The 26,890-nt window shown below is 37.8% G+C and overlaps 1 protein-coding gene across 5 annotated transcripts in view; it reads left to right on the top strand.

Moving 5' to 3' along the window:
- PTPRK (protein tyrosine phosphatase receptor type K) overlaps positions 1-26,890 on the top strand; it is a 382,502-nt gene that overhangs the window by 291,236 nt on the left and 64,376 nt on the right. For all 5 annotated transcript variants that reach the window (XM_058834980.1, XM_058834978.1, XM_058834979.1 and 2 more), the window contains exons 9-13: positions 9,113-9,222; positions 10,418-10,619; positions 13,526-13,631; positions 20,340-20,613; positions 23,453-23,489. In XM_058834980.1, the coding sequence (XP_058690963.1) occupies positions 9,113-9,222; positions 10,418-10,619; positions 13,526-13,631; positions 20,340-20,613; positions 23,453-23,489 (729 nt within the window). The remainder of the gene's footprint in view (positions 1-9,112; positions 9,223-10,417; positions 10,620-13,525; positions 13,632-20,339; positions 20,614-23,452; positions 23,490-26,890) is intronic.

Raw genomic sequence — 26,890 nt, 5'->3', positions numbered from 1 at the left:
AGCATCTGTTAACTATTTGAAAGGCCCCTATCAAATTAAAGTATTATTTTGACAACTTTGGAATTAGCTCAGTGATATGTATGGGTCCTTTCCAACTCCAGATATTTTGTGGTTCATCTTTAAAATGCTTTTAACAAAGTTTCAACAAGACAGTTGAATTCACATTAGTTGTGGAAAAATAAAAATAGATGTAGGCACTTAATGGTGACACATTCAGAGGTTAGTCTATGAATCTTGGTATTAAATATATGAAAATAAAAATCTATATTTTTCCCTAATAATATTTAAAATATGGTAACAAAAACCAGTTTTAGTTTCTTTTTCTTATGTTTAGTTTTTGTGAAAGTACTGACAACAGCAAAATGAAAATATATACTTCCATAGGTAACAAAAGTAGAATACTTAGACTAATATAAGTCTGTAGATAAATAAAAAGGTAAAATTGAAAAAGGTAGTGTGTACTAGCCTGCAAAATAAATGAATGGAAAGTATAGCTTTATATAACAGTCAGTGTTAGAGTCTGGTAGTGCTGTTTTTCCATATATTTTCAATTTTATGAGAGGAGAGGAATATATTTACTGTTGCAATAAAGAGAGAAAAAGTTATTAAATGGGTAGAATATGAGGAGCTGTAGAAAACTATAGACACACAGATGCATCATATGAAGACTTATTGACAAATCCAGAATTAGAATATTTAATGGAATTCAAATTAATTTTTAAGTTAATTTTAAACATATTTCATGACAAATTATTTCTGTGTTTGTGACTACATTGTCAGTGTGTATGGCTGCTATTTTCATTGAAGTTAAAAAGGGTAGTAGTGATATTGTTAAGTCCATGGAAAACAGATTTATTTTCCTTTTTACCTGGGCTTTCAAGAGAGGTTGTGGTTTCCAATGGCCTTTGTCTTGTTAGATGTGTGGAGATGGCAAATGATCACTGTGTCAGTACTTGTCAGAAGCAGAGTCAAGTGAGTTTATATACTTTTTCTCCTGTTTTTGTTGTGGATTTTTTTTGAAAGATGGTGCACGTGAGGCAGGTTTTGGTCTCAAGCTAACACACCAGTGCGCTGTCAGCGAACTCGAGTCGGTGTTGGTGTCACAAGTAGTGCAGTGTAGAAGAAGCCTTACCCAGTGAACAGAAGTTGCCAGGGTAAACTGTTTGAAGCACATGTTGTTTTCACAGAGGGGCTAATACATTTTAAAAGGTACCTATATTTAGATGTGCTGGTGGTAATAACGCTCGTGACCTGAAAATAGCCTCCTGTGAGCTTTACTCTGTGAAACTATTGGGATTTTAATTTTGTGTTACTGATTGATTGAAAGTTTATGTCCACTGTGCCATGACTTCAAAGTTTGGAGCTTGCAGACAATGTACAATACTGAGAGAAACAGTTGAGCCTTTCCTTGACCTCCCATAGCAATAGCAAACTAAATCCTGTAGCTGACTGCTTATGTGTACAAGGCTAGTTTAGTTCCATTCTGAGTGATCAAGTATCTGAAACTATTTCCAAGCTCAGTTTGAAGCCTAAAGCAGCACTTGGACTAAGAAAATGAGAGGTCTAATTATATATGTGATTCTGTGCCCTATGTTTCACATGTGCTCAGATGAAGCTACATTGTCTTCATAGGTTTTGCAGGTTTCGTAGAACAACCATAATTTTAATTATATCATGGAGGCATTATCAGTGATTCATTTTGAAGAAGGAATATAGAGGAAATAGAGTGTAGTTCTGCATTTTTGCAAATAACATTTGTTAGAAATAGCCCAATTACATGATTATCTGAAACTATGCACTTATGTTCTATACTTTTCATAAATAGAAACTTTGAAAACTCCAGATGTCAACTGATAATTAAATTTTTGTTAGCTTTCCTGTAGTGTGGGATTCTTTCCAGTGCTGTTTTTTGTCACAAGGTACTGCTAAACAAGCAAAAACTTTGTAGACTCCTGGAGTTAGAGATGCCTACGCCATGTTTTCCTGTCTCTCTTCCCCTCCACCACTTCCCTTCATTTTTTGTTTTTCATCATACTTCCCCATGCTTCCAAGCTGTTCCTTTTTTGTCTCTTCAGTTGTTTTCGTTATGTTTTAACCTTTCCCTTCATCTCACTATATCTTTCATGTCAATTCCTCCCTTCTGCCAGGATCTTTACACTTTTCTGAACTTCTAGGATTTCCTACAAGCAGAGGACTTTGGACTTTCATGAGGCTCTTCTTTGAGACAGGGAGGCTCTCTGGTTGTCTTTCACAAGGGCTCACATTCATGTAAGACTGTGCAGATGGGCTGGGGGTCTTTTCAGAAATGGTCAGATCTGTCAGAACGCTGAGTGGTACTCACTTGCATATGATACCTGGAACAGAATTAACTCAAGAAACAATTAGTAGAAAAATGAGTTAAGATTCAAAAGCTGTGCTTCAGATCTTTGGAGCCATGGCTGACAAAAGAGGAAAGTTTTAATAGCTTGTAATTCAATAGCTGCAAAATAGCAAAACCCAGGAATACCATGACAGTCTGAACACAGTCTTTCTTTTGACCAGAGCTAGATCTGAATACTTGGTAGTTTCAGTATTTCTATTTAACATGGGAAGATGGAATTATATTATGTTTTAGTACTTACAGGAAGTTGCATTCCATGTAAAAATAAAACCCCTCAATGAGACACTGTTCAACAAGTTTTTGCAAAAAGATGGAGAAAACAGGGAAATTTGTGCATGTTTTAAAAATGAAACAACATCTTTCACTTTGGGGAGAAGCCACACAGCTACTTAGGTTTGGAAGAAAGCTCTTCTGAGTACACAGGCACTTGGCATTATCTGAGCTGTGGCAGGGATTCACTGCTTTTCCTGGCTTGTACAGGAGATGGACACTGAGGAATTTGATAAAGGAAGTAGAGGAAGGCTCATGCAACCTGGGGCTGTATATATGCTGGGAAAAGACAATGTTTGGCACTTTGAGGCAAAGTACAAGAACCAGTTTAGCATGAATCAACAGCATGCACATGTTCTAGGAGTGCCTGTTGACCACAGTGCTGCCAACTCAGAGGGACCCTTTCTAAAAGCAGTTGATGAATGGGATTATGGAAGATAAATGCTTCCTTAATTTTTATTTGGAAACAGACGCAAAAGACAGTGGATTAACAGGAATATGACATTAGCCCTGACAGAGCAGCTACACAGAAAGCAAATTGTGAATCTCAAACTGTTCAATGGTGATTTTATAACTAGTGAGGGAGTGTGTCATCTAACAGTAGGCAAACAACTAATTGAAAAGAATGGGAGGAGTATCTGTTTTGGGGCTTAAAGTATAAGAGAGCTTTGGTCTGGAGCAAAGCATGGGCTCATTGGACAGAAATGATGTCCCCTGATCTTTCAGAGGCTGTGGCTCATTCTGCTCCGTGCAGAGATATCGAGATCTATGATACAGGGTTAAGATGCCAGCTGTCCAATTATTGCTCATGCTTCTGGAAAAACTCCAGCAGGCTTGTGACTCTGGGGAACAGCAGAGGAAGAACAAATCTTATAATTAAAGGACAAGAAAATAAAAAGAGGAAGAGTGAAATGCTTTGCATACTGTCTAAATGTGTGTCCTGACTTCAGCTGGGATAGAGCTAATTTTCTTCCTAGTAGCTGATATAGTGCTGAGGTTTGGATTTAGGATGAGAATGATGTTGATAAAGCACTGATATTTTAGTTGTTCCTAAGTAATGTTTATACTAAGTTGAGGACTTTTCAGCTTTTCATGTCCTGCCAGCGAGAAGGCTGGAGGGGCACAAGAGGCTGGGAGGGGATGCAGCCAGCACGCCGACCTAGAGGCCAAGGAGACATTCCACACCATGGAACATCATGCTCAGTTTATAAACTGGGGATAAACCAGGCCAGGGTTCACAGCTGGGAAAACAGCTGGGCATCACTCTGTGACTGGGCAGCAATTGCAATGCACAGAATTTGTTACATCTATTCTAATTCTTTTATATCATTGCTGTTTTTATTATTTACTTCATTTTTTACTGCCCCATCCAGCTGCTGAGGGAGAAGTGATCAACTGGCTGGATGGAGCTTAGTTGTTGGTTGGGGTTAAACTGTGACACTGGGGCTGGAAAAGAAATGTCAAGTGGAGCATGTACACCACTGTTAATATAAAATCAGATTTTATTCCCAATAACATCCAATAGTATTTTGTTCTTTACTGAAAATAGTCCAACTTGAGGGATTTCCAAAGAAGTAATTTTTGTCACCATCTTTCCTGCAAATGCTTTTAAGGTAAAGATCAGTAAAAGCAGTTCTGTTTTTGTTTTTCCTTTTTAATACATAAAATTTGCTTCTATTTAAAACAGTCTACCAGCTGTAGTAAAGCGTAAAGTAAAAATGGCAAATCTCTCAGAAAAAGGCTATGGAAAGGTGGACCATTTTTGTTTCTGGTAACATTTGAACAGTAGGACAGACAAACTGTCACCATCTCCTTAAAATGAGATGGACTTTGAGAGAAAGGCTGTAATTTTGCTGCTGATATGCTGCCCTTTTTGATTACAACAAAGGAATTCATCCCAATATAACCCTACATATTTCTGCACATAACTTTTATCACAGAGCATATTAATACTGTGCATGGCTTTCATGGAGTATAATAATAATAAAAATACTCTGTTTACATGCACTTTCATTATTTTGTAGCAGAAAAACTGAAGCAATATAAATTCATTTTTATAGTGGTTGGTGTCAGTTAATACATTGTTTTTCCAGAAGTAATGTATAGTAATATAAATTTCCTGCTAAGTCTGTGTAGAACAACATTTAAGTGACACTATTTGTGAATAACAATTTATTTGCGACTGTGACATAATTTAATGCAAATATATTGGTATAAAATGAATTGGTGTGATATCAGATTGATGGTTTGTACTTTCATTATACATAGCATTTATAAAGCCCATCATCCCACATGCATATAGAAGAAAAGATTATCAGCTATTCACTATACGAATATATAGTTCTATTAAAAGAGCTCTGGAGATGCATGTAAATCATGAAAGAAGAGCTTGTGCTGTTTGCACTATAAAACCTTGTTGAGATTCCTTTTGAATTTGTTTTATCTTACTTTTATATATATGTGCATTTTATGTTTGTATACTTTCTTACTGGGTTTTTTTGTTTGTTTCTTTGGGGTTTTTTGCTTACGTTCAGAATCTCTTCTGATGAAGTTAAACCCACCTAAATTATTTCACTTCTTCAGCTAAGTGTAAAGCCTGACTTGTTGGAAGTTTAGCACAGAGTAATGCATGGGAAAGAAAGTGTGTTTACTGTCACTGTCACTGAGAGATGATGGGGCCACACTTCACAAGGTCAGCAGACTAGAATCTGTTTCAAGAGTGGGTACAGAGGCCAGAAGGTCTGAGTCCTACTCCTCTAGCAGCTTCTTATACTTTTTGAATTACTCAGATGATTATGTTAAGTAACATACTTCACCTTAACATATTTGTAATAGTCTTGTGTGTTTTGATTTAAATGTAAACTGTCTGTAAGTCCAAGGGAAAGAGTGAGAGCTCATGTAGATAAAGAATGAGAGCTGAGAAGTCAGCAAAAATGTGCTGGGGTGAGTGATGGAGCTTCTGGAAACACACAAGCCTGAAAAAAGCCTTTCCTGCCATTATCAACACAAGGATGACATTTACTTAGCTAGTTTTGACCCAAGTCCTTGCTAAATATCATACAAAGATGTATTGGGTCTGGCTGATATGAAGCTCATTTTCCCTCAGCAGCCTCACAGTGCTGTGCTTTGCATTGGTACCCAGAAAGGTGTTGATAACACCTGGTGTTCTGGCTGCTGCTGGGCAGGGCTGGCACTGCATCACTGCTGTGTCTCAGCATTCTCCCTCCAGGAAGAGGTTGGTGGGGACAAGATCCTGGGAAGGGACACAACCAGGCAGCTGACCCAAATAAACCAAAGGGTTATTTCATGCCATATGATGTCAGCTCAGATGTAAAAGCTAAGGAAGGAAGAAGAAATGAGAGAGAATTCTTCATTTTACAATTTTTGCCTTCTGGAGCAACCACTGTTAAAGTTGAAGCCCTGCTTCCTGAGAAGTGGCTGAACACTGCTCACTTCTGGGAAGTAGAGATTAAATTTTACCCTTTGCTTATGCATGTACAAACTTTTGCTTTTTGGCTTTTTTTCCCACTTTTCCCTTATCTCAGCCCACTAATTGTTTTCTATTCTATTTTCTCTCCTGTCCTACTGGGAAGGGGGGTGAGAGAGCAGCTTAGTGGGCACTTGGCATCCAGCCATGGTCAATCTACTACAGAAGGGAGGGCTCTGAACACTGTTTTGGAAATGTGAAGTTTAAGGTATTTCTGAAGTCCTTGGAGTCTTGCTGGGAGTAGCAAGGAATAGACAGCAATGGTTGCCTACATGGAGAAATGCAGTTTGAGTATTTAGGGTAGTGTTACCAACAGGTTGCTGTTGTTCTTTTGTTGGTGGGTTTTTTTGGTGGGGTTTTTTTTTTTTTTTGCTTGCTTAGAGACTTTTTTACTAATTTTGGTCTTTTTAAAATTTCTGTTTGTAACAAACACAGACCTAATAACAAAGATGTAAAAGAATAAACGAGCATGCTAAGGAATTGTTTTGATGAACCTGAAGATATTCTTTTCTTTAAGCAAAATCTCGTACTCCTGCTTTACTCATTCCTCACCCCCTTTACCCTTTTGGTAAAGCAGTGCAATTAAAAGACATTTTTACTGTGGCTGAACCAGAAAATGGAAAGGAAAAAATAACTTTAGACCATCAAAATGTGTCCTTCAAACAAATTTTAATTTATATTCCTTTTTCTGGGCACTTGAACTTTTATTTGTTTCTTTGTTTTAATTCCAGTTGAGTTCTCATGTTATTTAAGTTAATCCCAACATTCATTTTTATGAATTTGTGGGGGTGGATGAGGTTTGTGGGAATCACTGTTCTCTTTCTCTAGATGCTTGGTCTCTTTTTCTTTCTTTTTCTTTCTGCTCTTTTTGAATTGGGATTCCAAGCAAGCTCCTCATTGCTGTGCTAGCTTCTGTTCTTGTACCCTTCCCATGCCAGGGGGAAGAGAAGTATGAAACTAACTGGGATCATGTAATTCCAGTCACTTTAACACTGCTACTGCTGCCTTAAGCATCAAATTTTGTATTGCAGGAGAAGAAAAAATTAATGAAATTAGATGAGTCTAGAGGCTTCTCTCACCTTGGTGTTTAAACTTAAGGTGTAGGAGGATTTATGCAACCATCAAATATAGAGCCCTGCACCCAGTTTCACCTGAATATGAAACATTTATTTTCTAAAGCACTGCACAAAAAGTATTTTGCATGTTTTTGAGCAATCATGTCTGGGTTTTTTTACCTCACACACTTTGATGTGGTTTAATGCCAAATTTCATACACTGTGAACATACCCTGGTGCATACCAGTGTTCTTTCCCAAACACAGATGTACATGTACACACAAAAATTGTGCGTGCATCTCCCAAGGAAAATATCACGTGCAGCAGGGTACATTCATACCTCTTCTGAGATGTAAGGAAATACTGTAGGGATTTCCCATGAAAAATGAAACATTGCCTACAGGAAGTCTCTCAATGACAAAAGCAGCACAGAGGGGCTGTCACTGCATGTCACCCTTCATCCACTGCCTGGTCTGTCCTGGGACACTGAAGAAAAGCACCAGCCTGTGATTTAAGTTAACTTCTCCTAAGCCTTCTTACGACGGTGAGATGAACATGTTCTGTGAAGCTCTCACCTATTTACTTCTGGGCTTTTTTTGACTGCCTGAATTTACTATTAATGAGCCAAGTTATGTTGTTTGCACCAAGGGTCAGATCATCATTTATAGTTTGCATGTAGACTGAAATAAATTTCACTGACGGGAAAGACCACTCACTCTTTCCTGCTGCTAGCACAGCACCTGATACTTCCTTTGATCCATTGGATTTTAATTTATTTTTGCTCTTTGTAAAACTTCACTCTGCTTTGATAATGAATAACCAAGGAGTGTCATGCATAAGGCTCACTGAAAGTTGCATTGAAGAAAATAGGCTTACTAGAAGAAGACAGAAATATATGTCAATATATTAACTAGAAATAACATTTTAGATTGGAAGACTGCAAATTTGAACAACCTTGTCTCTCTGAGGGGAGGAGGTGTTTCATTGGGTTCAGAGTTTCTCCAGGTGGTCACTTATGCTCACTTCCTTCTTTTAGCATGTGTGCATTCAAACCCAGGTGAGCTGCTCTGATAAAAAGGAATTGTATGTGTAGGCAAAAATATCTTGTAAGCTGTAATGGGAGATAACAAAGTGCTTTTGCCCTGTGTTGATGGGATTATGAGGTGCTGTGAATCACTTGGGCAAAGAGGCCTGAGGTGACATTTCAGGGTTCTTGTTACACCAGGGATATTGGTTCCATTTAAAATAAGAAAGTAGGGTCACCTTAGTGCTGTTCAGTTCAAAGCTTTGAAAACATCTCTTATTTGAAAGATTTGAAGTGAGCAGTCTTGATCCTTCTGCACAAGAGGAGGTCAAAGGCTGAAAGAAATGGCAGCTGAGCTGGTGTGTTTCCCTATGTTCAGCCCTCTCTTTTAAATGAAGGTGTCTTTTAAAACAACAAATTACTAGAAAATGTGATTGAGGACTATTTTGTAAGAATTTCTCTCCTTTGGAGGAAGCTGTATAACAGAAGTTCTCCCTTGCCTTTGATTTTTTCCTTTTAAAAGAATTTTAGAACCATGTAGTCCTTGTCCTAAGATACGCTTATTACAGAGTTCAGTGATGTTCCCTGAAGTTGTAATCTAGCTTGAACTGTTTCCCCTGGCTATACTATGAGACAATTTGACTTTCCATGGAGTTTTGAAAACCGTATGTGGGGATAACGTTAACGTTTCAACTTCATGCTCTCTCTGCACTGCAAATGACAAAATACACTTTGAAGTGCTTTTTCACACACTCTACCATTGCCTTTTGCATGCAAATGAATATTAATAAAAATAGACCTGTGCTCACCTTTGGTTTTAATAGGATGTTCTGTCATCTCTTTAGTTTCTCTGTCTCCTGAACTTCCTATTTTTAAAACTTGTGTTTTGTTTTTAGTGCCAGGCCCTATACCTGCCAAATCAGTGAAAGGAACTCCTTTTGAAGATAAGATCTTCCTCAACTGGAAGGAGCCTGTGGATCCAAATGGCATCATTACTCAGTATGAGGTAATCATTAAACACCTAACAAGCATAGGATAGGGTTAGGGAGGTGCATCAAGAGAGGTGGATGACAGTGGGTGTTTATGCTCTGTATGCAGCTAGTCAATAATATGCTCCTTTTATATACTGAATACATTATTTTCTGCAGTGCTTAGATACTCAAAATTTGTAATTATGGTGCACATGACTGTCCATCCCTGTCAAGGGCTTTAAAAATATTTTATTGTTACTATACACCATTCCAAAGCCATGACAACTATGATCTGCAAAATTTTCTTCATTGGAAGAGAAGGTTACATGAAAAGCAAGATGGTTATTAAATTTGGAGCAATTTTTTTTAGATCTGTTAGATTTTTTTACATCACCCTTTAAGAAAACCTCCATATAAATTCTGTTTAAGGTGTATTTAATTTATGAGCCTTCTGGGATCTCCACGGGAGGTTAGCAGGTAACACAAGCTGATTTGAGCAACAAACACCATGCTTTCCAGCACTCCTCTTTTAAAGAAATAGAAGGTATAACTTTGTGTATTAGAGAATGATAGGAATGCAAACCAACAAACCAAACAAACCCCTTTAAAATCTATTTATTTATTTAATGCATAAATTTCATAATATAACAAAAAATCACTAAATAGTGTGGGTCAAATCCGGTGGGCAGCTCAACCACACTCAGCCATTCACTCACTTCCCCTCAGCAGAATGTAACAGTGAAATTTTCCATACATGAACTATGTAAAAGCAGTTGATGAATGGGATTAAAGCAGATAAATGCTTCCTTAGTTTTTAATTGGAAACAGATGCAAGAGGCAATGAATTAATAGGAGTAGTGACATTAGCTCTGAGAAAGCAGCTACAAAGAAAGCAAATTGTGAGGCTCAAAGGGTGATTTTAAACAGCAAGAGAGTCTGTCATCCAACAGTAATGATGAGGGGTGCCTGCATAGCCTTTCAAGTAAGGCAGAGTCTTCAATAGTACACATGAAATCCTCATAGGTTTAGTGCTGGACCTAGCATTGTTGGGTTAATGGCTGGAATCAATGATCTTAAGGATCTTTTCCAACCTAAATGATTCTGTGATATCCCCAAGATAAATGAGTAGCTAAATGAGCATGTGTCTTTTGTTTCCTTTCAAGCCAAGCTAACCTAAATCCTTTGTGCCAAAACCTTAAAGAGATGTTGCAAAAACAATTGTTTCCCCAGGTCAGCTATAGCAGTATACAGTCGTTTGATCCCGCGGTTCCGGTGGCAGGACCTCCACAAACAGTGTCCAAGCTGTGGAACAGCACACACCACGTCTTCTCTCACCTGCACCCCGGGACTACCTACCAGTTCTTCATACGTGCAAGCACCGTCAAAGGGTTTGGACCAGCAACTACGATCAATGTAACAACCAACATCTCAGGTAAAAACAAACAACAGCACAAAGGAAAAAACAGGGAAGGGGGTGGGGGTGGGGAAATGTCTTTTGAATATTTTTGTATGACTTGAGAAATTGCAAAATGCCTAAGAAAATCCCCACAAAAAAATCCTACCATGTTAAGAAATTATGTTACTAAAAATGTTTCTGGGTGTATTCACCACAGGGTAGCATACGTTCAGGGATAAATCCTTGCATGAGGTGAAAATTGCTCAGCTGTAGTTGTGAACTGGTTTTTTTTTTCTGTGTAATATAGTACCTTCATCCAAAGATTTTGAAGTGATGTGTAAACCTTAACTAATTAGGCCTTTCAGCACTTCATAGGTCACTAAGAACTGCATCAATTTTTCAGGTCAGTAAAGTCAGGTGCCGAAAATTACTGACTTAGTGAAGGTGACACCACTTAGCAGCACACAGCTGTAACAGGGTCAGGACAGCTGGGACATTGTGTGAATTTCTTTTGCCAGATTCATATAGGTCTGCTTCCTTGTGCCTTTATTAATTTATTGCAGTGCACCAACTTTGACATTATTTGTCTTAATAATGCACTGCAAACTCTAGAAGACAGTAATGTCAAATTCATTTGACATTATTTTTATTTTCTTAAATTTCAATGTTATTCTCAAAAAATAAGATAGTGACTTATGCAGTCAATAGTGGAAGATAATGCTATATTCAGAGAAACTTGATTTTGTGACATGGTGACTTCAGAGCTTGGCAGAGATCAAAGAAGGCAGTCATTTAAAAATTTAAACAGAAGAAAGCAGGCTATTTTCCTCATTATCTGTCATAATGAAACTCAGATTGTCCTATAAAGAGAAGTTAATGTAACGGAATGCACCTATGATTTTTTTTGTGGGAAACTGTTCACGTAGTCTCTTCACAGTACATGAAAACACACATATAAATCAAAATGTGAGAAAATTCAAGGCAGAGCTCCTTGAATTATGTAGCAAATGAAATGCTATATTTATCATGGCTAACTGTTTGTGGAATTCGATCCCAGCACATCAGCACTAGCACTCCTCATACTCCTGCCCCTTCAAAGCAACCCAACCAATGCACCAAAAAAAAAAAAAAACAAAAAAACCAAATGATGTGTTCTGTTCTGTTTATGTAGGTATTAGATTGTTTTGAAGTCTGATATTTTACTCAGGTTGTTTTAAGGGTCCTTGTGTTTCTTCATAACAATTTCTAGTTCATAAACTTTCAAATATGATGGTGGTGTAGTACTTGCATGCTTGTTTTCTAACCTCTTTGTAGAAGGGAAAGAGGTGTATATCGTGCTAGCATGTCTGATATTTCAGTATTTTGAGAAAAAGTGCCTCAAGGTGTTTGGATTTTGTAGGACTACAATGAATTCAGGCTTCTTCAGATATGTTCTCCTTTCCACTCAGAAATTTTGAGAATTCTGTCGAGAATCTGGTATAGCACAACTTTCTAGACAGTATGTGTCTTGTTAGTTGCCAAGACATGGTTAATGCTAGAAAAGCTCAAAGGCAGGCTGTGACACCTCTTGTATCAGAACTTCAGCCCATCCTTCTTTCTATCTTGCTTTGCACTGAACTGTTGTCTAGTTCTACTCTGCATGACTCGTACTTTGTACGGAGTAAAGCATGTTTCAGAAAATGCTAACTTTGGTTTAATGAGGGGTGAAATTATTCCTTTTAACTAAGCTTACAAATGGTTACTGTGATTCTAGTGAACATGGTGTAAGCAGTAATTTTAAAATTAACATTAAATGAACATAAATTTTGTAAAATATTATTTCCTGAAATAAGAGCAGGTTTTGCGTTCATCTAGGATCTAGGACTAATGAAGCAAGGCTTATAATCTTTCTGAGCTTTCAGATATAGTATTGTAAAATTATTATGACTTAAATGATTGATGTCCTCCTAGGAAACATCTTTTTGTGAAAGTTCATTCTGAAATATACAGGCTTCATTCATGATTTTATAATTATACAGCCACATATTTAAAAAAAAAAAAAGCAACCAAAACACAAAAATTCAGGTAGTTTTCAAATTTATGAAAAATGAGTAATTATTAGAAATCTATTATTTTCTCATTCACAGAAAATCCTGTTTCTTTCCTTGCACTAGGGCTGAAGTCAGCAACAGTATTACCAGTGAGGACTGTAACAGGCAGCAGATTAAAGCTGGATGGTTAAAGTAATTGCCAACACTAGCCATCCCACCCACAACAAATATTGCTGCCATGAAGGTGTGACAGTCTGACAGGCCATTAGTGAATTAGTTCCTGAACTACTCCTGGTTTTGACTTTTGATTGTGTTCTTTCATTGTGGTTTTGAAGCTGATTAATGAGCAGCTTGGCCATCCACTGATAGGAATGGGCATGGGAATAGATTCCCTAATCCAGTTCTAGTCCACAGAAGCGTGTCTAAGTCCAATTTTTCTGCACACTGGTTGGTATTAGCATTGTTTCCCATGATGTTCAAGAGGAAATGTGAAAGATTCTTAAATTGTTGGAGGAGGATGGTAGAAGCTGGGTCTTCAACATGGTGTCTGTTGTTATTTGCACGGTAGAAAAACTGAGGCTGAAGTATTTTCATTGTTTGTAGTTTAGGGTTCCTTGTCAGTCACCTCCTCCCTCTGTTTCTGTCCCTCTTGAATAAAATTGTTTCAAGTTGAGAGGTGACATGATTTGATGGGAAGTGGTTAGAGACAGAGTTATCAATTGTTCATTAAGTCCCATTTTATGCCATAGTAAAAGATTGTGCCTGACTGAAAAAACTGTTTAAAAATACTCACATGGCTAATAAAGATTGTGGCTTTGTTCTATATTCCAAACATCCGCAACCTCATAAAAATTCAAAATGTTTTTGCTGATTTGTCTCTTGTTCTTTCCCTTCCTGCTCAACATTAATCAGCTCCCACATTACCGGACTATGAAGGAGTTGATGCATCTCTCAATGAAACTGCTACTACAATAACTGTACTCTTGAGACCTGCACAGGCCAAAGGTGCACCTATCAGGTAAAAAACTATATATATATTAAAAAGAAAGATCAAGAAGAGTTATTTTTTTTAGTTGAATGTTTGTTGTGTCACTGTACATAGAGCTGTTCATTTGTGAGTGATATTCATTTAACATCACTATTTTTTTTTCTTACCCACACTTAGCTTGCCAATAGATGTGTAATTAAAAAAAAAATCTGGCTTTGGCAGGGTTTTTCTTAAAAGATAGTCATGACTTGAATCATTCAGCTACCTGACCTGTTTGATATAGGGTCCCCAGAACCACCTTCTAGCCATTATAATTTCATTTTACTTTCTCACAGTGCCTCTGAAATATGAGGATGAAAGGTGTTTGTCAGAAAGTAGATTTGAAAATAACACTTCCTCTCCAGTGCTTCAAAGTCAGCTTCAGTATGATTGGAAAATTGTAAGCTGTGGGGGAATGGGAGAATAATAGTGATGAATACAAACTATTTGACCTTTTTCTTCTGAGAGTGCTTCTTACTAGGAATCATGTAGCAAGCTATTAAATTTTATTTGGCGTGTCCTCTAATCATATTAAAATGTTTCATTTATGTTAACTTTGAGGGGTCTTTCCCTTTCTGCTCTCTGTTGAGAGATAATTTAATTTTGTTTGCAAAGATTAGTCCACATTCTGCTCTTTACTTCTACTCACTAGTGTAAAAATTTTATGATATTATTTGATTCCATTTGTGTTTTACTGATGTGGCTGCATCAGCAATATTCAGGGGCAGGGTTGACTAATTGGGGGTTAATTAGCTGCTGAGCATCTGAAGGTTTTCATGCTATTACCCTTGTGACATTTTAGAGAAACACAGGCTAATGCATTTCATTCTGTGTTACATTAAGTCCACTATCACGGCTCAGTTGATGTCGAGTCACATGCCCAAGCCCTAAAAGCAAAGGAAAATTAACTGTTTCTTAAGTCTATTTCCATTAAGAGGAATAAATGTTTTACCTGAATGTTGTGGGGGATGAGTCACATACCTATGTGCATTTTTATGTGCTTATCATATAATCACTCTTATGATTGATATTATCAAGTTATTTATTATATTCTGTCATAGAAGATAATCCAGATTCATCCCCTTTACTGGAGATTTTGATGTGTTATATTTAAAATTGTAATTCCACGTATCATTCGTTTCTGAGAAATTGCCCTGGGGCAAACCTAGGATTTTTGGGAAACAGGATGGCTTTCAGTACGGGACTTGGATTCTTAAAATAAGGACTTATTTTTTTTAAATTAATACCATGGAAACCAGACTTGTGGTCTGAAAATGCTCCCAAATCTGCAGGTGCTTAAACTTACTTCACTATATGCTTTTGTAGGTGCTTTTTCAAGACTTCCAAGAGTCCTGCTGCTGGCCCTAATGAAAGCCGTCCTTGTTTGGGAAATGTGATATCTGTTTCTCATGTAATCCATGCCACATCCTTTCAGTCTTGTGTCTGGCCACCTGAGGGAGCTGAGGCAAATTCTTGCCCAGGGCAAGCCTGATGGACACCACTGGGATCTACTGATGGCAGTGGTGCACATCTTCTTTACAGCAGCTGCTCCAGGGCAGTCCTGTGCTGACAGCAGCAGGCTTCCACCTTCAATCCCACCACACATCTTCAGGGGGTCAATCTTGGATCCTGGGTTCCTCTCCTGGAGGGGTGGTTCTTTTGTGAACTGGTAGCATGATGGAATGTGGCTAGAGAATTACTCAACCTAGCTCAAGAAGTTGTGGTTTCTCTGCTCTGAACTTGCTGCAGAGTAAACCTGCAGCAGACAAACTCACATTTATTCTGTCAGTTTTCCTCACAGCATCCTCAGTTCAATGGCATGAGCTTGTCACTGTGGTCTGTGAAGATGGCAGAAAGAATCTATGCTTTAAATGTTAATAGGCAGTTTGACAGGGATATTTTCATAGACCATTAGTAACTGTTGTTTGACTGTGTTCTCAAAAAATACTTCTTACTTCTTTTCTGTCATCTTCCCTCTCCACGTGAGTTAATTTCTAAAACCTAACATCAAGTTTCTAACATCAAGAGGCCAAGGAAATAAGTCCTTTACCATAACTGGAGATTTGGGCTTTTTTCTTAAAATCAGCCAGGTGTTTTATTCCTTACTTGGAATGGGAAGCATTCACCAGGGGAATGCAGAAGGCATGGTGTTATTGCTTTTCCTGAAGTTATGCATATTGCAGTCAGGTACTTTTCAGCAGCTCCCTAATAGGGAGATAAATGTAGCACACTGAAATTCTGAATTGATTCAATGCATTTTGCTAAACCTAATGATATATTTTAGTGAAGCTTCACTCCATCCACACTGCAGTTTTGTTTCCTCTAGAATCTGGCTTCCTGCCATAATGAGTGTTACTAGGTAGGTGGGAAAAAAAATGGATCATGGTGTCTGCAGCTGTGATGGAGTAGCAGAGGCTTAGATGCTGTTCTTTAGCCTGAGCCTGAAGAATACAGCTGGCTTTTTGAAAAGTTTTGTTTCTACCCAGCCCTGTAATCTCTGGAGCTGTAGAGGGTCATTTAATTTAATATCAGTAGGTTCACGTTAAAAAAAAAATAAAAAATAATAGGAAAAGAAAAAAAAAATAGGAAAATTAAAAAAGCTTAGTTGGATACTCTTTTCCTTTTACAAATGGACTTATGCTATGATCAGATTTCCATCATAGCCTCCTCAGCAAACAGACATTCCTTATCTTAAGTACAATCTATGTGTGGTATTTCTTTAAGACACTGCCTGGCTGCCCTAGTCATCACAGTTTAAACGTGACTCCAATAATACCTTCACTGTCAGGTTTTATTGTGCAATCCCTAGCATTCTTTATGGCCTCCTGGAGTTTTAAAACAAAATTACAAACTAGAAATGCAAAGGGAGATAAAGCTGGATGTCTCAGGCTCACTTTGAAGTACGTATTGTTTCACCATCAATCTTGTGGATGAGATTCCAGTCAGTAGAATCAATGGTGCTTCGGTGATTCATTTGAAGATGTGATTTGTTGCTGTAGTTTTTCTGAAGGTTCCTAACTGAGTACCAGAAAAACAATCTTTTGTTTTCAAATCCTACTGCAGATGAGGATTACAAAGAGTGTACATCAGAATCAGAGTAAAGTTTTAATGATTACATTTATTTTAATTGATGGTTAAAGTGCTTTTCTTGTACTTATGAAGAATTATGTTGTTTTCATTTTGCAGCAAGATTAATTAAGGGGACCATGACAGGGAGCAACTAAAACAATCACTGTCAATTAGAGTTCCAAGAGCTGGGTCTAAAACTTGGTCTCGTCAGTCAGTCTGATGCTTGTCAAAGGAGAGGAAGATGTATCTGCATTAGACACATAGAAAGAAATGTCTAGCAGATATTTAAAGTCTACTCAGAATAGGGCTAAAGTATGAACAACATTCACCACTGCCATATCTCTTTGGAAGCCTGAATTTTTATGGAGGGATTAAAAGGATGACAGAGACCTCCTCACCTGTTTGCAATTGTCTTGGTCAGTAGTGAGGTACTGTACAGGTTTTCTTAAGTTAATAAAAAAAAAAAAAAGTTTTGTCACAAGAAATAATCATGGAAACTTTCAGCTCAGGAGCTTTTCAGCTGCTGTATCTATAAAATTTCTCTGCTTACCTGGCTGTCTCAGACAGCTGTTTGGCCTTTATGATCCTGATGACTTATGGAGCAGGTTCTGAAATTTTTATTACTCTTCAGAATAGCTCAGAATTTATTTTAGTCATCAAGAAGAAGGAATATTGTCATCTAAGCTTTCCACTCTCTCTTTATTTCCCTATTTTAATCTTTCTTTGCTGTATGGAAAGACGAGGAAAAAATGCTGTTGTAGGAATTCCCTCAGCTCCTGTCACAAAAAAGCTCTCTCAATAATTGAATTCTCCCTAGCACAAAAATTAATGTATAGAAAACCTAAAATAATTGAAGCTAGAATTAGTTATATGTAAAGACACAGGGATAAGCAGAGTACAGAGTTAAATTTTCACTAATATCTGATGTCAAAACACATTTGCAGCCAGTGAACACCCCACTTTTCAAGTTGCAAATTTAGCTTTGACTTGTTTCGTCACATGTTACAGCAGGGTGTCCTTTCTGAACATTGTTATGTGCACGCAGAGTAACAGTGCTGCTCTGGAGCCACTGCAGTGTTTAGTAAATGGGTTTAAACAGATGGTATCACAAAGGGCCCAGAGGTAAATGACTGTATTCCTCCATGTCTTGTTAGCCTATAATGCTGCATGAAAAATACTTCCAGATCACCTATCTGAAGAGGATAGGCAAATCTTTTATTTAAATATACTTTGTGAAAATACATTTTTTTAAAAATTAAAAATAAAGCTGTGTTTGAGACTTAAAACAGTTTCTTCCATTTCCTATTTTTTCTGTTGTGTAAGTGTAGATGACTACAATATGTATATCTGTAGCTTTTCATATTTCATTCAAAAAAGCATTTTTGGAATATACTTTAAATAAATTAATTGATTTGAAAGTCTTTTCAGAACATTCACATTTTATTGTGGTCTCATGCTTAAAATTTTGCCTTACTTTTTATATCCCATTCAAAAATTAGTGTTCTTTTAAAGAATGCTATAAAAAGAGACTTTTAACCAGTTTGATTCTTATGCCCTTCATCTTTGACATTTTGGGTCTCCAAGGAGACTTGAAAAAAAATGAGCGATGCCTTAAAATGAAGATACCACATTTATCCCTTATTCTATAAAATGGAGGGGGAAAGAGGGGTTGGTTTGGTCACTGTGGTGTGTCTCATTTTTGGAGCTGTGTGACAAACCAGGCTGTTCCAGGGGACCATTGCATCTGTCACGTGCAGGCATTACACTGTCCTTCCTCTGTCCCTGCTGGCTTTCTCCTTTGAAGCTCCAAGGGTGTCACAGACAAGTTTCCTGCTCTTCTGTCACTTCTGAGAGCAGAATTTGTGTTTGTCCCAGACCACTGGCAGCTGATGAGAGAAGACTGCAGAATTCAGGCAGCAGAGACGTGGTGTCTGCATCCCAGTGCTCTCCAGCTGGTTGTCTGCCCAATTCTGAAACAGTGTTTTTACCATGCCTCGGTCCAGGACCAGGCCAGGGAGGGAATGAATGCCAGTAGTCATTTCTTGGCTTGGGTCATTATAAGTAAAAATTTTAAAAATATTTTTCATCCTGTCAAGTTTTTAAAATATCAATGCTGTTAGAGTTTTTTGCTAGTACATTTATTTTGAAGCATAAAGAAATATGCTGGATATACAGGGGTTTTGTGCGAGTGATTTGTTGGTACAGTCCCCATTACCTGGAGATGGTTAATACATAAAGTTTACAACAGAAGGTGATGTATAACTGAGCTCAGTTCATGGTCAGTTTATGAGAAATAGATATTCCCATGTCTAACTTTTTGTTTTTCTTTGTTCATTCTTCTTTCTACCTAGACTTTCAAAACTGACATGACTTTGTATATTCTTCTTGAACACATTGAAATGGAAGAGTCATTCCTGCTTAATTTTTACATGCTAGGAAAAGGGATGCTAACATTTTCTTTCAGCTTAAGAAAGACGTGAAACTAGTTTCCCATTTTATTTCTTCTCTTTCTTCCATTCTCCAGTATCATACTTTATCTCTGCCACTGCAGTTATTGGGTTTTCTGGGCAGCAGTAGCAGAGAAAATTGACAAAATAATTTAACGCTACCCCATAAGTTCTGAAAGGAGGAAGACTGTCTTTGCCTTTCAGAGTCCTTGCAGCAATGCAATGACACTTCGAGAACTTGGTTCAATTTTACCTTTTAGGTTTAGAAAGCTTTATAACAAACCCAAGACAGACAAGTCTGCCAGTTTAATTCAAAAGCTTCAAGTTTCTTGTCTACATGCCTTAAAACCCCAAACCTCTTTTTTTATCTTATAAAATGAAGGATTGCCTTCTGCTCTCACTACGTAAATTCTGTACTTCTGAAAAGCAGAGGAAGCTGATAATGAGTTGGTAACATCCAGCAGTTAGGTAGTTCCCCTAAAGGAGAAACAAGAATTATAATTACCTGTTCTATTTCGAGCAGGTGATTTTGAAAAGTGACCAAGCCATGATCCATTTCAACAGAGGTATTGGGAGGTTGAGATGGTGTTTTGATGGGCTGAATACTCTTTGCTTCAGCAATTCATAACATTTTATCACTGACAACTGTAAAGGAATGAGGCAGTCTATTTCAGTGGAATGGACAGATTTCTGTCCATCTGTGCTTGTATTACAGCATGTCACTTGTACTTTAGATCTGCATAGCTCTGAGCCAAGATAGAAGCCACAGCAAGGTCAAGAGGTGGAGAAGCCTGTCAGCACATTCTGTCTCTAATGATATGACAACTGCAAATTGGTGCTTCAAGCACAGCCTGGAGGCAGCCATTATGTTGGGTCTTGAAGCTCAGCTTTCTCTAATACTGTTTCAAAAGAAAATGCTAACTTCAGATTGCTTCTGATCAGCCAAGAGTTTAATCTGTTGTAGTTTAACACAATTGTTCCTGTGTTTCTTCAAAAGAAAAAAAAGTTTAAAAGAAAGTAATAGTAAGAGGTCGTGTATGGATTTGTATTGTTGTTTTTCATGAAAAAAAATGGATGCTGCTTCTTTCCAACAGCTGAAATAAATAGCTTTGCTATATTTCCAGCTTTTGTTTCTTCTCTGCATCCATCTCCCATTTTGTCCTTTTTTCCTCTGTCTCACCAGTGCCTACCAGATTGTTGTTGAGGAGCTGCACCCGCATCGAACAAAGCGAGAAACTGGTGCCATGGAGTGCTACCAAATCCCTGTCACCTATCAGACTGCTCTTAGTGGAGGGTCACCATATTACTTTGCTGCTCAGCTGCCCCCAGGAAACCTGCCAGAGCCAGCCCCCTTTACAGTGGGTGACAACAGGACGTACCAAGGTTTCTGGAACCCGCCGCTGGCTCCTCGGAAAGGCTACAACATCTATTTCCAGGCCATGAGCAGCGTCGAGAAGGCAAGTGCTGACAACACCTTTCTCCTGGAAGGAGTCAAAGACATGCCTGTGGTGACAGTGAGGACTGTTGGAGTTGGATGTGGGAGGTGTTGGCAGTGGCATGGCTGAAATCCCCTCGGTGCTGTCACAGCGTGGCAGTGCGCCATTCACATTTCACATCAGCCTCGTGTCATAGTGAATGCTACTAGATGAGAGTTTAATACATCTCCTAGTAATTGTCTGAGGAAAGTAATTTCAGGACTGTGACTCTGTCTCCTTGGTAAATAACATCCAGTACTTTCCCCAGTTCTCAGTACCTGCACTCTTCAGAAGATTAAATTGCTGCAGGATAAAGAGAATATGGGCTGCTCAGTGGGCTAGTAAAAAAAACATTGCAAACTTTTTAAGACTCTCACATTGTACATCAAATAAAGAGTAAAAATTTTCTTGAGTATAAGTAACCCCTGGCCCACCATGAGTTTGAGAGTCTTTCTGAGGAGGTGTACCTCAGGCTTGCAGCACTGCTGTGCAGTAGAATTATGGCTATCATTCACCTTCATTCCCTCCTTGGTGTTTCTTTTTAACTCTACTGCTGAGTTCTGCTACTGGCTCTGTATGCATGAGGGAGGAGGAAAAGTGTCAGGGAAAGAGGTTTGAGGTTCCAGGTGCAAAGAACAGCTGTGGCTCTGCAAGCCCAGGCTGTTGCTCTCAAATGGTTTTTCCTCTTGTAAATAAAAAATGAGGGAGAGGAAAAGGATTGGTGAGAAGGGAAAATATGGTAGACAGAGAAGCTTTAGATATTTAAAATTTAATATTTGCATATATAATTTAGGAAATTGAAGTGTCCAGGCTTTTCAGACAGGGACTAGAAAGGGCAACTAGACTGATAATCACTGATATCCACCAGAACCACTGGAAAGGAGCAGAAGCAGTGTATATCCTTTCTTATTCTTGGGTCTCTCTGATGACTAAACAAATCATTGCTAACAGGCAGCCTTGCCTTGGAGTCTCTTGAAGAAAATCTCAACCTTTACCTATGATTATGAAAATTAGAAATGCATCAAGTCAGAATGGGTACAAAAGTGTTTGAAAACTGAGGGTTTTTTTCTGATACAGTAGACCATGTCCTCTTTTAATTTAAAGAGCTGCATGAAGTAAACAAAGCAAAATAAAAGGTGACTGCTAGACACCCATCCATATTTCCTTCACCTGTTAAAAATAATTCCTTTTGTTTTTTTGGATTTCCAGTAGACTGCACTGTAAGGAAACTTGTTTCATTCTCTGAGGTAAAAGAAAAAAAAGAGGGAAAAGTAAAATGAAAATACTAAATAAAAACTAAATATTTATTCTGACTTTTAGATTTTGACAGATAAGTAGAAAATGAGAGAACACAGTATTTTTTACTTAAATTTGATTTCAGTTTGGGAGATTTTAATCCTAAAACAGATTTCTTTGTTATGTTTGAAGCTTCGGATCAGATTTCTGCTCCAACAGGGATTTAGGGGTGGGTTTTGAGGGGAACTGCACTGCATTCTGTCAGGACAGAGATGTAGTGGTTGTAAGATAACCTCTGAACTGCAGAATATTTAAACAGATGCTTTGTTGCAAATGTGTGGGATCACCAAAATAGGCAGAGAGAAGTAAAATAGGCTCTGAAGTACATGGTAGGGTTGAGAGGAGGTTACTCTGTGATCCTCACAGACATATTGAACAGAAACAGACAAGTAAATTCAGTAACTAGGGAGAATAAGTAAGATTATGTTAGTAAATTTCACAGGGCTTTCATGTCAGTTGAAAAATTGTCCTTATTGGCTCTAAAAGCCATGTTTGCAAACTGGCATCAAAGTATTTTACCTGTTGCTTTTGAATCTTCAAGAGGAGACAGATGCCAAGGGATGTATTCGGGGATGGAATGCTGAGGGATGGAGGACTAGAGTGAGCATATTTTATAGAATGAAATGGTCATTATTATATTTTCAGATTACATGCTAATATTGTTTAGAGTGATCTAATACCACAGCAGCTGCATCCTCTCACACAACCTTATGCTATTTCAATATGTTTGCCTTTAAAATGACTTCACATTGTACAGTAAGGTCAGAAAACCCCATTTATGATTGACCCTTGTCTGTTCAAGTTGTCCAAACTGTGCATAACCAAGTCATTTCGCTGTTCATTTGATTTAATTGCTGACCAAACTTCTGAGGGGAAAGGAGAGAGTGGTAAATTATATGCAAATTGTCTTTGCATGTGCAACATTTTCTGAAGCACATTGCTGTCAAATCACTGTCTCCTGGGCAGATTGTATAGGTTGTAGATTAACTGTGTCATATGTGGAGGGATATCTGAGCTGCATCTGTGCTTATTCCACATGCAGAAGCATGAGGGAGTGTGCTGCTCATGTGCTTGAGGTGACTCTTCAAGAGCATCAGGTTGTAGCAAGACATAATTTTGGGGTCAATGCTGAGTGAATGTATCTTCTTTGCTGCACAGTAATGTTTCAGGTCAACACAAGCTTAGGATTTTTGTGCTGTGACATAAAAAGCATCACTCCTCCCTTTTCCTCCTGCTGCACCTTCTCTTTGTATTCTTAAGGCATGATTTCCGTTTGATTTTAATAACCTGAAATTTTGCTATATTTGGGCCGTCCTGCACTTTTTCTCCCCATTTTTATATCCTGGACAGTACAGTCCAATCAAGACAAAATTCCCCAGCCTCCACCCCTGCTAAGCCCAGAGCCCTGAGCCAACTCATTGGGTTGTACCAACTCATCAGTAGATCTAAGATGAATTCATGGAGTGGGCAGGGCAAGAAAAAGCCCTTGATCTGACTGTTTTCTTTACTTTTCTTTCCTTAACAGGAAACCAAAACTCAGTGTGTTCGAATAGCTACAAAAGGTAAGAGGTTCGTCCCCACACACAAAGTAGCTTTTTTAATGAATTGTGCTACTTTTATTAAAGGTTCAAAGCAAAGCCTGCACTATCGCTCTATTTTGAACCACTCGATTGTGTTAAAATGGTCTGCTGCTTTTTATTCTTTGGTATTGAGCAAAGAGAGTATGTTCTAGCAATACCCAGAATTTAGACAAAATAAGGACACCTCTTTTTTCCCCCCTTTCTGTCTATGGTTTTCAAGATCTACTTTTAGAATGCTGAAGTGTTACAGGCAGCACATGGATGGACAGGAGAGAAGAAAGTGCACATGGGAAAACTGTCTGTTAGAGTAACAATTACTTTGAAGCAGGGGTGGAAATAATTTAAATGAAGGACATGACAGTTAATTTTCCTAAGTAAGAGCTCCAAGTGTTAGCGAGACATAGGGGAGGGTTGATTTGAGAAAGGCTTGTCTCTGACAGCAAGTGAGTTCCAGGACTAAGGCTGACTGCCTAGCTGTGAGAATAAATCGTGTTGACCCCACATACAGCAGGTTAATCACATACTGCTCACTCAAAAACGCTGTTTCATCTTCAAATGAGGACTTAGTTGTTCTGCTTATTGTTATCTCTTGCTTTGACTGTATTTATAGCCCATTCGTTTTGGTGGCTTGATTGTGCTGACATGAGAGTTGTTTGACAGACTCTGGCAGCATAAATAAGCAAGGAGTTTACAAATGCCCAAAGAGTCTTCTGCAGAGGGCCAGCACTTACTTTGTCTCTTTCTAATTGCATCTTGATATTCAGCATAAAAACTACTTTAGATACGAGCAACCAGGTATTAAAGCATTGCAGAGACACATCAGCCCCATTATTTCAATAACTTCTCTCAATTTAAATCTTGTTCAAATGAAAAGCTGATGCCTCTAATGAGATGGTAGCAGTCAAATGTTTTCTTGAGAAACCAGAATCTTAACCATCTTAAGATGTGTTAGTATTTTCTTCAAGTGAGGTAAGCTACTATAAACAGGAAATTAAAACCATGAGCTAAGTCTTCTGTACAAAGTATATCAGCATTATTTTTCTTATATTTACCTGGCAAGATTAAATGTTTGATAAACAGATGTTTATGTACCACAAGCATGTACTGCTAGTATTTGGGTCTAGGGAGAGTTTTGAAAGGCTCAGAAAACTTAAAATATTGGGGACTGTGAAACAGGAAAGCAATGGTTGCTCTCATCATAAATTTTCTGGATAGTAATAATAAAACAAAAAGGGAATTCATCTGTCATATGAGGAAATTATTTTTTGCTTAACCACACGTATTCCCCCCAATCTCAAAGCAATGTTCATGGTAACAAGAGAAATCTTGGTGGTTGCTTATACCTTCCTCTGCTGCAACAGTCACATTCCCCCTGATGGCTGTAGTCTGAAAGAAAGGCAAAATAAATATGAGGTTTCTTACCTTTGTGCCTTATATATTGTGTGCCCTTGACACTCTGATTGAAGACAAGTTTTCCTGAAATAACTGCATTGCCTGAGATATCAGTGCTAAATCCCTTGAAAGTGGACCTAAAAACCAAAGTGTTTTCTCTGACTTATTTTAATTGCTAGACATGAATTTTACTGGGAGGCAACATTAGAAGCAAATGCTTTCTCTTCCTCTGTAGGAGTGCATTTAATTAGGAATCATCATTTCAGAGTCATGTACATTCATATTTCTCAAATTAGTTATACTGGTATTCTGAAGTGTTTTTTAAAAGTTCATACTGATTTCCCCCCCCCCCCCCCCCATGTTTTCATCTTAATAGTAATACCATGATATGTTGTACTCAAAGGAAAGTATACTTAATGTACTGGTTCTTGCATATGCTCATCTGGTTACCCTGATTTGTTTGGTTGGTTTTTTGCATTAAGATCACATTGTATCATTGGCATAGGAGATATCTGGTTACATTTGTAATATTTTCATAGGGAAAAAGGGACTGTCTGACCTTACCTAGTGCACTCCAGCAAAGTGAACATACCTGTTTAAAATCTGGGAAATTCTAAACTATGTATTCCATTATGAATGTAGTGTGTAGTTCTGTGTCATCTCCTGTGTCTGGAAGCAGCCTAGAGGTGGCCAAACTGAATTATGCCTTGAATATGTTGAAAAGACATTAAAAAATTTAAAAAGCTGTGGTGGAAAGGAGCAGGGAGGGACAACATAAAAGGTGCATGTTAAGACAAAATTTCCCTGGTAGTGAAGTTCAGTATTACCAGTGAAGTTAGTTTTCTATTTCTATCTTGTTCAAGTATCTGGTTTATCTACTGTGTATATTCACAATAAGATAATAAGATGTATAGATGGAAAAAAATATGACTGTAGTGCCATGTTTTTGTCCAGGAGAAATTCATACCTAACTAATTTTTTTTATTTTTTTTTTACAATTCCCTAGCAACATGCTTTTCATGCATTTTAATGGATTTCATACATATGATTCCCAAGGTTGCCTTCTACTTTTGGGAATTGATGAAATACTTTGCTTATTGGTGTTAAACTAATGAAAGCAAACAGATTTAAATTGAAGCATTTGTACTTTTTTAGTCTGTATATTCCAGATGCAGTGCTCTCATGTGCTTCTGATAGCAAATGCACTGAAGTGTCATCTAAAAGATGGTGACAAATCATGACTAAAGTATGTTGCTGCTCCTTCTTGGTGTGCCTTGAAGAAATGCTTTTGAGTAAACAGAGAGACATACTAGTGTCTGGTGCATTGAAATGCACTGACTTAATTTTTTGTGGTAGAAAATACTGGAGCAGCACCTGTTTAAAAAGTAGCCTCCTGAGCAGTTCCTGTGTACTTGCAGCTGAAGGATGAATGCCAGTTATTCTATGATAGCCCTAAATTAGACTAACAATAGGATTCCCCCTTTTTCCAGACACCTACTTCCATGACACTTGTGAGAGCTTAATGACTAACTTTTGCCCTTCTGCACAGTGGAGTGAATTGGCCAGGCTAAGTTATTAGATGTGGTGAGAGTATGAAAAGTTACAGACATGTACACAGTCTGTTCACATAAGCTTTGATTCTTAAGGAAATCAAGTTGAAACAATGTTAAAAACAGCTCCTTGTATCACAGGCGGTGAGTACAACATACCTAAATCACCATTTCCAGTTACAGATATAGCCCAGAAAATATATTAACTGTGAACAAGTTTAGTTCCTTGGACACTTTTAGACAATACTGTCTTCCTCTCTTAAACTGAATCCCCTTCTCATCCAGAAGTAACCAATCATCTTAGTAACCAATGATCAGTGAATTTTCTTTTGTTTTTCTAACAACATTGAATTGTTCTCTACCTTGTTAATTTTTGACTCTAGGTAGTAGGATTAGCCATTCACTAATAATCTGGTTTCCCACACAAAGTAACTGAAGAAA

This window comes from Poecile atricapillus, chromosome 3 (genome assembly GCF_030490865.1).
Source record: "Poecile atricapillus isolate bPoeAtr1 chromosome 3, bPoeAtr1.hap1, whole genome shotgun sequence".
Lineage (NCBI taxonomy): Eukaryota > Metazoa > Chordata > Aves > Passeriformes > Paridae > Poecile > Poecile atricapillus.
This window is presented reverse-complemented; position numbering and strand designations above follow the sequence as displayed.